At 43.7% G+C, this 12,350-nt stretch overlaps 1 protein-coding gene across 1 annotated transcript in view; it reads left to right on the top strand.

Moving 5' to 3' along the window:
* Positions 1–8,461, top strand: part of LOC126522948 (derlin-1-like) — a 30,074-nt gene extending 21,613 nt beyond the window's left edge. Inside the window, exons 5-6 of the mRNA XM_072288937.1 lie at positions 1,714–1,766; positions 8,004–8,461. Of these exons, the coding sequence (XP_072145038.1) occupies positions 1,714–1,766; positions 8,004–8,064 (114 nt within the window). The 3' untranslated portion in view covers positions 8,065–8,461. The remainder of the gene's footprint in view (positions 1–1,713; positions 1,767–8,003) is intronic.
* The last annotated feature ends 3,889 nt before the right edge of the window (positions 8,462–12,350 follow it).

The following is a 12,350-nucleotide window of genomic DNA, read 5'->3' as shown; positions in this document are numbered from 1 at the left end:
TCGGCCCACTTATGGGCAGTGCTTAACACCTGCTTCAGCTCCGTCACGGGTCGGGTCGGCATTGCACTATCTTCGGGATTGGCCCACATATGGAGAGTTTTTTGCTTACCGCGCCAACAACGAATTCGAATAATGAAGTTGCACGTACCAAACCACTTTCTGATTAAGAGGCACGCCGTAGTGGAGGACTCCGGAAATTTCGGCCACCAGGGGTTCTTTAACGTGCACCTAAACCTAAGTACACGGCTGTTTTCGCATTTCGCCCCCATCGAAATGCGGCCGCCGTGGCCGAGATTCGATGCCGCGACCTCGTGCTCAGCAGCCCAACATCCTAGCCACTCAGGCCAACAATGACACGAAAATTTCCTTGGACTGTTGAGGTATACATCTTCGCTGTATTAAACCGTACCTATTTAATCCCAAAACGTGACTAGTGTAGGATAACAACGGCGTGAAGACGAATGTATGACAAAGCCGAAATGATGGCACTGAAACAATTATGACGGCATGAACACAACGGCATGGCCATGGCGGCTTGACAAGAAAAGGATGACGTTTCCTATGACAGCGGCGCAATGATGATTCTGAAGTGATGGCGATGGCACAACGACGACAACGTCACGACAACGGCATGAGGGTAACAGGACGAAGACGAGTGTATCACGTCGATGGCGTGACGACGGACGCATGTCGACAATGGTGCGAGATAGTGTGACGACGACAGCGTTAAGAGAATCAGATGAGAAAGCTGGAATGACGGGGATGGAATGACCACGATGGCATCACGACGACGGTACAGCAACTAATGCATGGCGATGACCGTACAACGACGACAAGATGACGACGATGGTATGACAGCTGTGTCATAACAATAATTGTATAATGACAGAATGATTATGACAAAGGGATGAACAAATGACGTCGATGGAATGCCGAAATCATGGAGACAATGGCATGACAACAGCACGCCGCCTCATGCACCGTCATCATTAGCCGTCGTGATTCGATCATAACTGGCGCCGTCGTCATGCTGTCGTGTCGTTTTATCGACGTCATTTCTTTTTATTCCATAGTACACATGTTGTCTCTGATGGAAGTGCACGTGGTGTCGCGTGGACTTCCACCTATGGAAGCACGTTCCGGCGTGCCTCTCGACTTTCTCACCTCTTCATTCACTTCTCTCTCTCTGTGGCGAGAGAGGTCAATGTGGCGAGAGAGGTGCAAACTTAGTAACGAGCTAAGAAAAGCTGGAACTTTAAACATAATGAATTAGGATTTCAGTGTTGACTGCTTCTATCTTGATAAGTGCAAAAACTTTTCTTAGTGTGGCTTGCACAGTGATGACACACAAGAGGGTTGGTGTAGACTGAAAAATTGTTGTCAGAAGCCTGGGCTATGTGACGACTACTGTTGTTGCAGACAATCATCAGCTTTACTGGACCACGGGAAAACATTAATGCCGCTGGTACTGCACCTAATAAGAAAAGAAAACGAAACAGAAATAATATACCATTACTTGTACGTTGGTAAGAAGAAACTTAAGCTCGAATTGAGGTGTTCCCATTTCCTCGATTTCTTATGTGTGTCTATTTAGTTGCGTTATTTTGTCTAAGTTTGGGCCCCAAACAATGAAAACAGCACCAAAATGATACCCAATATGTTTACATTGCGATTTTTGATTAACACACGACTTCTCCTTTAACTGTATTGCAGGCCATCTACATTCCTTGGGTCTTGTTTGTGCTTAACTTGATGATCAGTGGCGGGTAAGTTATCCACCAATGTCGTTCCTCTTTCTAATGAAACTTCCGTGTAGCTCTAGGGTCTGAACGTGTGAAATTGCACAGCAAGAATATCCAGACAGCTTAACGGAGGAGTGCAGACAAATGTACAGTCGACAAGAAAGGCTTACAGACCTCTCGAGTGCCTGCCAAACATCATCTCCGCGACATTTTCGAAACTTCAAATACCACCAAGAGCAGCCTGGGGCCAGGGATGTGTATTCTTGTTGTTCGCCAACGTCTCAATTTTCTGGCTTGGCCGGAGGATTTTTATTTTTTGCTTTCTCATACAACGCGCTTTTCGGCGGTCATGGCAACGCAGTTCGCTCTCGATTGCAGCATCATCACAACTGGTATCAGCCGCGTACCACTGTTCTGAGACCAGTGCGTGCCTCTGAGATGGATGCTTTGCGTGAGAACAATGAAGTAGAAAAATGCTACATAAATTCTGAGAATTGTCTAGTGATGCGTGAGCATTGTTTGGCTCGGGTGTTACTTCGCTTTCGCTTACTTGCTTTTCCTGGCTTATGCACATCTACCAATTGCTTTTCCGGTACCAAATAATGCTTACGCACTAGTAGACACTTCTAAGAATACCTGTAGCATTTTTATTGCTTATCGTGCCTATCCTACTTAAACCATATAATAAGGCTTCGATTGCAATTCCATTCCGTACAATCACATGGTTACAATCTGCTTTGACTGCTGCGTTCTGCAAAATTAAATTTTGGATAACCTTATTCATTTTATTTTATTTCCTTTTTTGTTACGACCTGGGCGTGGCGACCTAACCAGTCTTTCTTTTTTTAAGGCTACCGATCATCTAGTGCAACAGTATTATCACATCGACCAATTAGCTACTCTATCATTTTTTTCATACTCCGTCGTTTTAAAGCAGGCTTCTTTGCACGCGTGTCGGTAATGCGAGAGAGCAAGCTTTCAGCAAAAGTAACCTTTCAAAGGGGCATTAGGAGAACGGTTCTCTCTTTCCTATTTTTTTTTCCATTTTCCATTCCTTCCTTATCAATTGAAAATCTGCCAATCATCTTTATTTATACCATTATAACGATTAAATGCCTTAACTTCGCTAATTATGCCTTTATTTTGCAGATAAAGGGGGTGAGACTTTTCGCGTTACGGACAGATTTTGCTGGGGTACTGACGAGAGAATGCTTACGCATTAAAAGCGTCACACTTTACTGGACACGCTGGCGAACATCAAGAGGACACATTTCTGGCCTAATGCTGCTCTCGACGGCGAGCGTCGTACCAGTGGATGGCGCGGAGAGGGAGCTTGGCACGTGCTCACATGGTTCGCACACTCGTGTTATAGATTGTATTTTCGCGCGGTAACGATGAAAACAGACGAAGCGCATCGCCCATATGTGTCTTTCTGTGTCCATCATTTGAAGAGATTAGCCGTTTTTAATGGTACTTATGTTCTTTAATGCAGTAGAACTCTTGTTGTTGAGAGTGCTCGATTCTACAGCGATAACGAGATAAGCGTCGGGGAGCATTTTTACAATGTCTTGACCTTTAGTAGTGATCGTGTTCGCGCCCATATGGTGGAAAAAGCAGCATTTAGCACGATAGCAGCCGCACATGGGTTGTGCCGTTTTATTCGTTGCCGGTACAGCAGCGCCATTTGCAGACGTAAAATTTTTTTATAGTTTAATACGCGTGTAAAAGAAGTGTAAACGCCAAGCAGAAATACAGAATGCATGTTTAAGCCCAACGTATGTTCCACTTAATACATATTGACTTATCCCCTTTTGTGCCATGCTAATCACCTCAATTCTCACCGAAACTGGTCAAATAATTTCAAAGGACCCCAGTTGCCAACATGCTTTCCCTCTTCAGAAAGGAAAATTCACACGGAAACTTCTCTGGTAGTTGTCTAAGTACGCGTAAGCATTGTGCCACTTGCTCATCTTCGCACAGCCCAGTGTCATTATCAATGTTACGGAACTTGATACGACCAGTATAAGCCCTTATGAACCCTCATCGATCGCTCGCTTATCGTGTTTGATAGCGCACATGATAAGGCAGGTTTAAGTAAGATGGAGTTCAGTAGGCCACCTGCATTGAATTGAACGCACGTATATTTGTTTTAATTAAGGCAAAGTTATTTAGCCACATTTAATTAAGACAGAGTTAATTAAGGCACTCGTACCCTCGAATATTGGTGGGAGTCAAGTTCCCGACCTATGGTGCTAATTAAGGCGAATTAGGGTTAATTTAGCGAAGCTGTTGCAAAACCACCGCTACATTTTCCGAGGGGTACATGTAATATTTTATTGATGGTTCGGATGCTTGTTCTTTCTTGAAACGTATGGTGTTCTGTCTGCTGCATGAGTGATCTCAATGAATGTATGCACTGCTCGCTTCACTTTGCTGAGCGCTTGTAGCATTTGCCTCACGCGGCTATGACCAATTGTATTTTTTTTTGCTTGCTTACGGGTGTATGAGCAATTGCGTGAGGCGGTATGAGCCATTAGTTGTCTTACGTGATGGACAATTTTCTCGTTGGGTAGGCATAGAAATGTTTTATGCATTTATTAAATTTATTTTGTTGTGCTGTGTCATGCATTTTATGCTGCCATGTACCAAAAAGACGACTAAGCACTGAGACAAAACTAGGCCCGTCCATGGCATCGCTAGAAAATGCAAAGCAGCATTGAGGAGCTGGTCTGATCCTTGTCCGATGTTACCTGAAACGCGTGGATATATCTGTCTCGCCCGCCTTATTAACTATATAAATCTGTTAAGACATGGTGGTGCTCCAAAGCTAGAGCGACGTTTCAAATTAGAGTGTTGCAGGATCGAGTTTTTCGTTACTCTGTTCCTGTCAACGAATGTAATGCCTAATTTAACCATAAATATACTGTTCGATTCTATCAATATAACCATGTTCTTTTCATTTCCCCAAAGATCTGACGATATGTAATGGTGTATTTTAGGCCCGTTTAAACGTTTAGTTTATCATCGTTTATCGTGGTGTATCAAAGCAGATAAAATAAAAGTATGCTCTCTTAAGACATGTCACTACCTGTCCCAAAAGGTTTTAGAATTTCAGTCTGAGAATGAAAATTTCAGTTTCCTCTTTATAGTTGACGCGGTAAATATGTTTTGACTATGAAACCAGCAAAGACATGTTTTTCACGAATAAAAATGTGCTAAGCTATGGCCGCCACGCGAGGAGTCGTTGCTGCAAACTGAAAGATGCAGAGGAAAGATGGTTTGGCAGGTAGGTATGTGGCGATGTCATCGGGTTGTGCAATAAACCACCACTATTCCCAAATATTTCGGCCGAAGCGCGTCCTCTCTAAAAAACCCTAAAGAATAAAAAAATTATTTTGTTCAAACATTTCTCCGAACAACTGCCCATATAGTCTAACTCTATCGCACGTTTCAGATTATTTCGATGTATTGCACAGGTTTTTCTATAAAGAAGCAGTGCACAAAATTTCATGCATAAATCTACAATACAAGAATTGTTATTAGTTTTCGCGTATTAAGCAAATACCGAACATGAAGTGCTGACATAAATGAGATCGCAGTTTTGAAACCAATGTTTCATACCTGCAAGTTTGGACTTATCTTAAAATTTTGCGAACATTGCATAAATTTTATGACAAACAAATTATGTTCTCAATACAATGCTAAAGGTGAGGAAAGGTTGTATGGCGCAAGTTTGTGAGAAATGCTTACGAAAAAGAATACCTGTCCCATGCTCTTTGGAAGCGCAAGGTGCAATAAGCTAGAGGAGTGTTTGTTTCAAGCATGTTTATTGAGACAAGATCCTCAAGAAGGCAAACTCATCAACAGGAAATACTCTGGAATATCATTGCGATTGAAAACCTAAGTGTGCTGCTTGTCAATAATGTCTGTTACAAGTTTGCTGCTTTGTACTGATGTGCTGCACCGAAAGGCAAATCAGCATTAATGAAGTACTTATTTATCTCACAATTATGTGTGTGCTTCTAGCAAACATTGAACGAAATTTCCCGTGATCGCCCGGCCACTTGCCCCTCCTCCTTGTGACTGCGGCATTTTACAAACTTTGATGCTCACATCTTGACAGGTATTCAGCGTCCGTGCACCAAGGCAAGATACGATATGCGAAGAATTCGCCATGCCGTTAATTGTTAAGAAATTGATATGCGAAGAATTCGTCAGCTTGGGCTTCCATTGGATGCGAGTTCGTCTCCCTTTGCATGGGCTACAACTCGTCTTGATGTAGAGGATGAAATGCTTTTAGCTCCCGTTGTCGGCGACCTTTAAATGATCTTGAGTCAAAAGCCAGAGTCACTACCCGGGCACTCAGGCGAGAGCATCCGGGCACCGTTGCGAGAACAAAACGAGATCACCCGTCCAACCAGTCAAAACTTAAGAAAATGCGGTCTCTGGCCCCCAAGCCTTCGTACAGGACCGCTTTACATTTGCTAGTTACTGTCCAAACAGGTTACAAAAAATATTGCCTCGGAGTTCTTTCTAACGTTTGTTCACAATATCACTCAAGCTGTAGCTTCTATCTAGTACGCTGAAGTTTTATTTGTAATTTTCAATAGCGACAGTGCACCATATACTTGATTGCCTTCTTTTGGTGCAGAGACAGGGTAGCCTGTGCAGGGTAGCCATTTACAGAAAATGCTTTTTCAGAGATAGCGACCTACCCTAAATATAAGCAAGCAACAATGCAAAACAAGAAAAACCGTGGCACTACAGTCGCACGCAAAATAAAATAAAGAAACATTGCCCAGCTCTGTTACAGAAATTTCATGCAAGGGCAAGGTTAATCGGCGAGGACTGTTGCCCATATTGGCTGAAAGCGAAGAAGGAAAGTCTGTGTGGTATGCATGGTCATGATTATTTCTTTTACTGAAATGTATCTTGTTTACAGAGGAGAACTAGTCGGCATGTGTGTGTGAGAAAGTGCGTAACTTAGCGCGATGTACAAGTGTTGCGCGTGTAGTTATGCAACCTTGCGAAAATGGTTGGCAGACAAGTTTTGTGTTGTGGTGTTTTATCGACATTGTTTTGCATCTTGTGCAGTGACTGTCGTGTAGTGTAGGTACCAGTTTGTGTAGGGAATAAAAGAGCACTTATTTACTGTTTCGACAGAAGGAATGGTACATTTATGATAAATAACATGTAAGAGTAAATGTCATTGCATCGTCCCCTAGGCGAATTACATGAACCGTTGGCATTTGCGGCTGTTTTCAGGTTTCAAGCACTCACTTTTACTACTCTGTTATGATTTGTGTTCCGACATGTAATCTAGAATGCATTGAAACATGTGGTCTGCAATGCCATCTTCTGGCTGGCTTAATAACTTAGATTTATTTTCACATGCGTGGAGACTATGCAAGCACAGCGTCAAGAACGCAACTTTGAGCACTTGTCAATCCTTGCTTCAAATCACAAACTGTTATGCAAGGCCACCAGGATATTGTAAACTGTACCTCTGCCTCGACGCCCTAAAAGGTCGTTCATACCTACAAGGGTGTCAAAACCAGTGCGCTTGTCATGGGCTTCACCAGCACAACCTTACTAAGGTGCACGCTCAGTGGTTTTTCCCTCTTACTAATGCCTTAACGAAAGCACATGCTTAGAGGAAATACGAAACCTTCTAATTTTAGTAGCCATACCATTCTTTGAATAGTGCCTGTACTTCGTCTCGCCAACTTTGTGCAGCGTTTAAAAAGCTAAGCGTCTCGTCAGCCGGCCACAAGAGAACAAGAAGAAGGGCTCCTCCGTTATCCGCCTCTGATTGCCGTCCGCAAGGCACCAACGGAAGGGCAGCTTCGCCGAATGTTTAGTAGCGTACAATGGACGAGATCCCGTGCCTTCTCCGGAGCACGCAGCCGGCTCTTGTTACTGAATCAGTGACACGACCCCCAGCCTTCGCAGCACTGCATGAAATGGGTGAGGCGGAGCGCGGGCATCATAGGGCTGTACTAGTAGGTCTCACAAAACCTACGAATAATGCCTGTAGGAGCCTTTGACTGCGTAGTTTCCTGCTTGGAGAACGCTGATGTGTAAGTACTAATGAAACAGCTCCGCCTGAACACAATAGGTAGTAAAGAAACAGCGGAATAAATAGAGCTCTCTTGACCTGTGTCCTTGTCAATCTGTGTAGCTACGAACAAAGTGCTGCAGTGCTCGCTAAAATTGAGGACGTATTCACTTCGTGTCGTTTCTCCCGTCGTTTCTCTATAGGGGCCTGTATGAGCTCATCGGCATCCTGGTGGGACACCTCTCATATCTCCTGTTCACGTAACTGCAACTCTCGGTGCTACAGATGTCGCGCCATGCGCATGTGAAGGGATTGTTTACGTGATTGAAAAGATGGCGGCTTCAGCTATTTCACCCTGCTAAAGCGAAAGGTAGTCTTTTCGAAACAAGGAATACAAAAAAATTGAAACACTGAATAACTTTTTGAGATAAACATATTGGGCTTGTTAACCAGCATAACATTGTTGGATAATCTTTCTTGTTGAAGTGGGTATGCTTATTGTAATAATATTCGGAGTAAGTTTTCTGCCCTGCATGAGGTGCTGGCGCGCTCTTGAGCTCTCATGCCGGTAATAACCAAGCCGCCAATTTATCACGCACTGTTTACCTCGCAATTTAACTATTGTAGTTTAGTTCGGCAGACCACATGACAAACATGAATAAAATACAAATGGTGCTCCCCTGTCACATTGCAAATATATCGACGAGAAAAGCTTGGTCGCAAAAATACCAAGTTGTATAGATAGATATCAGGAATACCGCGTTCTCTAGCTATCTTGTTTTGCAAGAAAAAAAAAAAAAGGTTGAGGTATATTCTTACATCAGTAACGACCCTGCAACTTCATGGAATACTGGTACACCTCGGAGACCCTGATCCTTGTTTTTAACTACGCTTTTGCACGGAGTATAAATTATAGACCAATAAACACAATTTGCCAAAAGTCCGTAATAAAGACATTCACATCACTAATATCACTGGCAAAGAATTGAAGATCTATTCCCTTACCTTTTAAATGACGAGTACTGTGTGATCATGCTTTATTTTCGTGTGATCATCTTGTATCAGACACGTTGAAATGCTATCTGTCGGATGTGAGGTATCCCGTCACTGGTGTGCTACATGGTCGTGTAGAAATTAAAGCTTTTGTATTTCTTTTTGTTGTTTCGTACGTTTCCAATTGCCTGCTTTTGTTAGTATTGGTAATTATGTGCCGTTCGATAGTACAAACCGTGCTTCTGATTCCGTGGTGTGCCTTGCTTTATGACTGCGCGTTCTAAGGCATCATGTTATCTCTTCGAAAAGTAAAGAACTTCAATTTGAATGACCAGATGGTGATGATATTTCGGCATGCCCTTTCAAACGGGGCGGCGACAAACAGTGTCAGAGCCCTCGGTTAGCAGGGCCACCACAGGGCAGCCGAGCGTGGGTGCGGGATTACATTGTCTTGCTGGAAAGCACGCTGAATGGAACTGCCCGAGGAAAACGTGCCAGCGCGCGCAGCCTTAAAAGCCATCATTACATGGTAAATGGGGAGTGCACAATAATGTTGTTTTAAACTGCGTTTTCATAACGGATGACTATGTATGATCTGAAAAGCCCAGAATGCAAACTGCGTATTTGTTTTTAATGCTCTTTATGTGCATTTAATAAACCATGCTTCATATACATAACTTGCACGCACGTCACTTCCGGCAGCTTCCGTGACCGCGTCCGCCATTGCCGAGTACCAACCGAACCGGCAGCCGTACGGAGGACTGTGTTTGCGTCTTTCCGTAGTCCTTGCTTTATTCGAAATAATGCCTATATGCGCAATATATGGTTGCCGAAGCAGAAGCAAGAGTGCTAAGAGGCCCAGCTGCACTGGCTCGAGCGTAGGATTACACAGTTTGCCTAAAATAATAACTCGGCAGTGTGAGAGAACGAGGATTCTCTCCGAAAGGCGCAGGAGCCTCTGGCTTGCTCGTATTAATAGGAGCGATTTGAAGAACCTTGAAAACGTCCGTGTCTGCGGTCGCCACTTCATCACAGGTAAGGAAAAGGCACACCCGCATGCATTTACGCACCGATATCGGCAAGCCATGTCGCTGATTGCGATGCACGCACGCAGTAGATCTCGTCCACTGTTTACGTACGCGGATCTTTCTCTCGCTTCTGTTACTGTACGCTGCACGCCAGGAATTCCTGATTGCTGTTTACGTACGAATTTCGCTTTTTTCGCTGCACGCCAGCAGTTCTTGAGTGCCGTTTACGTACGCTGCTCACTTTTTCTGCTCATTCTTAAAACGCTGCCTGTACAACGTCGTGATGTGCCGTCTAAAAACATGGGTGCTTTCGTGTCGGTAGCTCGAAGTCTCGCCACCCTATGTGATCATTACATTGGGAGGCTTCGCGATGGCTCTAAATATTTGCAGGCAAGCCTTCCAAGTTGATGGATGAGGCAAACCCTGACTGGGCACCAATGCAGCATCTGGGTTACGGAAGTGAAAGACCTTTGACCAACGAATCGAGGTTCCAGCGATCGAAGAAGCGCAGCCAAAAAAAGAAAGAAAAGGATGCTGTCGAAGCCAGCGTAGCAGCGCAACAGTCTCCCGCGGGTATCGAGTTTCCCGAAAGCGGTGCAAGCTCGGAAAATGAGGCAGAATGTCAAATGGAGCTTCCAGTTTCTACTGTGGACTCAGAACCACGCAGACGTAAGTTTGCAACAAAATTTTGTAATACTGCCTACTGTGAATCACTTGAAATTTGGTTTACATTTTTTTTCTTCTTTTGCAGGTGATATTGGTGTGCAGACAGATTTAACGGGGCACAACATCCAAGCACTTAAGGCAGACAACAAGAGACTTACTTCTGAATTGTGCACCTTAAAAAAGCAAAAAGAATTGCTTGAAGTTACAGAAGAATCTCTGCGTCAAGATGACGCCAAAGTTGCCTTTTACTCGGGAATGATAAACTATTCGGTCTTGCATGCTATATTCAAACTGGTCGAGTCGGGTGTAAAACATACACCGCAAAATGGGTTGCCAAAGTTTCAAGAGTTCATTATTTTCTTAATGAAACTTAAGTTCAACTTTCCGCACCAGGATCTTGCCTACAGGTTTCACATTTCATGTGCTACCGTCAGCAGAATTTTTGAGAAGTGGCTGGATGCTGCCTTTTCAAGGCTGAGGTCACAAATTGTGTGGCCGTCATGAAATGATATACAAAGGACAATGCCACAAGCATTTTTTGAATCATTTGGCTCAAAAGTGGCAGTCATAATTGACTGCTTTGAGATCAGAATTGAAAGACCATCATCCTTGCAGCCAAGAAGCGAGACATGGTCAAACTATAAGAACAGCAACACTGCCAAGTTTTTAATTGGCATCTGTCCACAAGGTGTAATTACATACATTTCTGAAGGTTGGGGAGGCAGAGCTAGTGATAGGCACATAACCGAACATTGTGGCATTTTGGAATATTTGTCACAAGGGGATGTTGTTTTAGCTGACAGAGGTTTTGACATTGCAGACACTTTAGGGTTGTACTGTGCTAAACTCCATATCCCTGCTTTCACTAGAGGCCAGAAACAACTTACTGCGCTGGATGTAGAAAACACAAGAAAACTGGCCAATGTTCGCATTCATGTAGAACGGGTGATAGGGCTTGTGCGGAACAAATATTTGATAATGAAAGCAGTCCAGCCAATTCACTACGTGGCTAGCAAGGCAGGACACGCATTTACACCACTTGATAAGATTGTAACAGTTTGCTGTGCCCTCATCAACCTTTGTCCATCGGTAGTTCCTGCAAATCCAAAACTGCCCTCGTGAACAGCCTTGCGGACATTCTTGCTGTTTACAAGTATGGTTGTATGGGCTTGGGCTAGTTGGTTACATACAGCAATGGGGGTCATAGCACAAAGAATGTGGTGCATCGCCTTGCCATATCGTGTGGGAAGGTTTACATTGGGCAGTCGGAGAGATGCCTGAATGATAAGTTAAAATAACATAGCCAAAAATTGAACCGATGTAGGGATGGTCATGTGTCTGTGCATTGCGGTGATTGTGGGTGTAAACCCTTGTTTAAGAGTGCTCTGTTTTGTATAGGAATGTAGATGAAGTTATATGAGATGTGTTGAAGCTGCATTGATAGCGAGGGCCACTGATACCTGCATCAGTTCCCCTTCGGTTGCTCTGACGACAAGCAAATTTGCGTTCCTGGAAGCGGCTGGTTTTCATGTGTGGTGATTGGGCCGTATCGGTGTGCGGACCTACAAATACATGTTTTTCTGGGAATAAATACCCAGTTGAAAGTTAGCGCTCATCCTTGTTGTCTCGCTCCCATCCGTGTCTTCTGACCCCCATTGCCATTCTTTGCTGATTGCGCATTTTCATTTGTGATTTCACTGAGTGATTGCTTCCATTGTTCTCCCATTGCATTGTAAATAATTCCATGTTGCACAGTAGACAGTTTGCAAAGTTTTACTCAAGGCATTCTTTTACAAGTATGAACTTTTCACAAGTGCTTTTACATTCGCACAAGTATTCACTCAAGCACTTGGTGTGTGCCTA

Source organism: Dermacentor andersoni, chromosome 6 (genome assembly GCF_023375885.2).
Source record: "Dermacentor andersoni chromosome 6, qqDerAnde1_hic_scaffold, whole genome shotgun sequence".
Classification (NCBI taxonomy): Eukaryota; Metazoa; Arthropoda; class Arachnida; order Ixodida; family Ixodidae; genus Dermacentor; species Dermacentor andersoni.
Note: the sequence above shows the minus strand (reverse complement) of the source record. Positions and strands in the feature narration are given on the sequence as shown.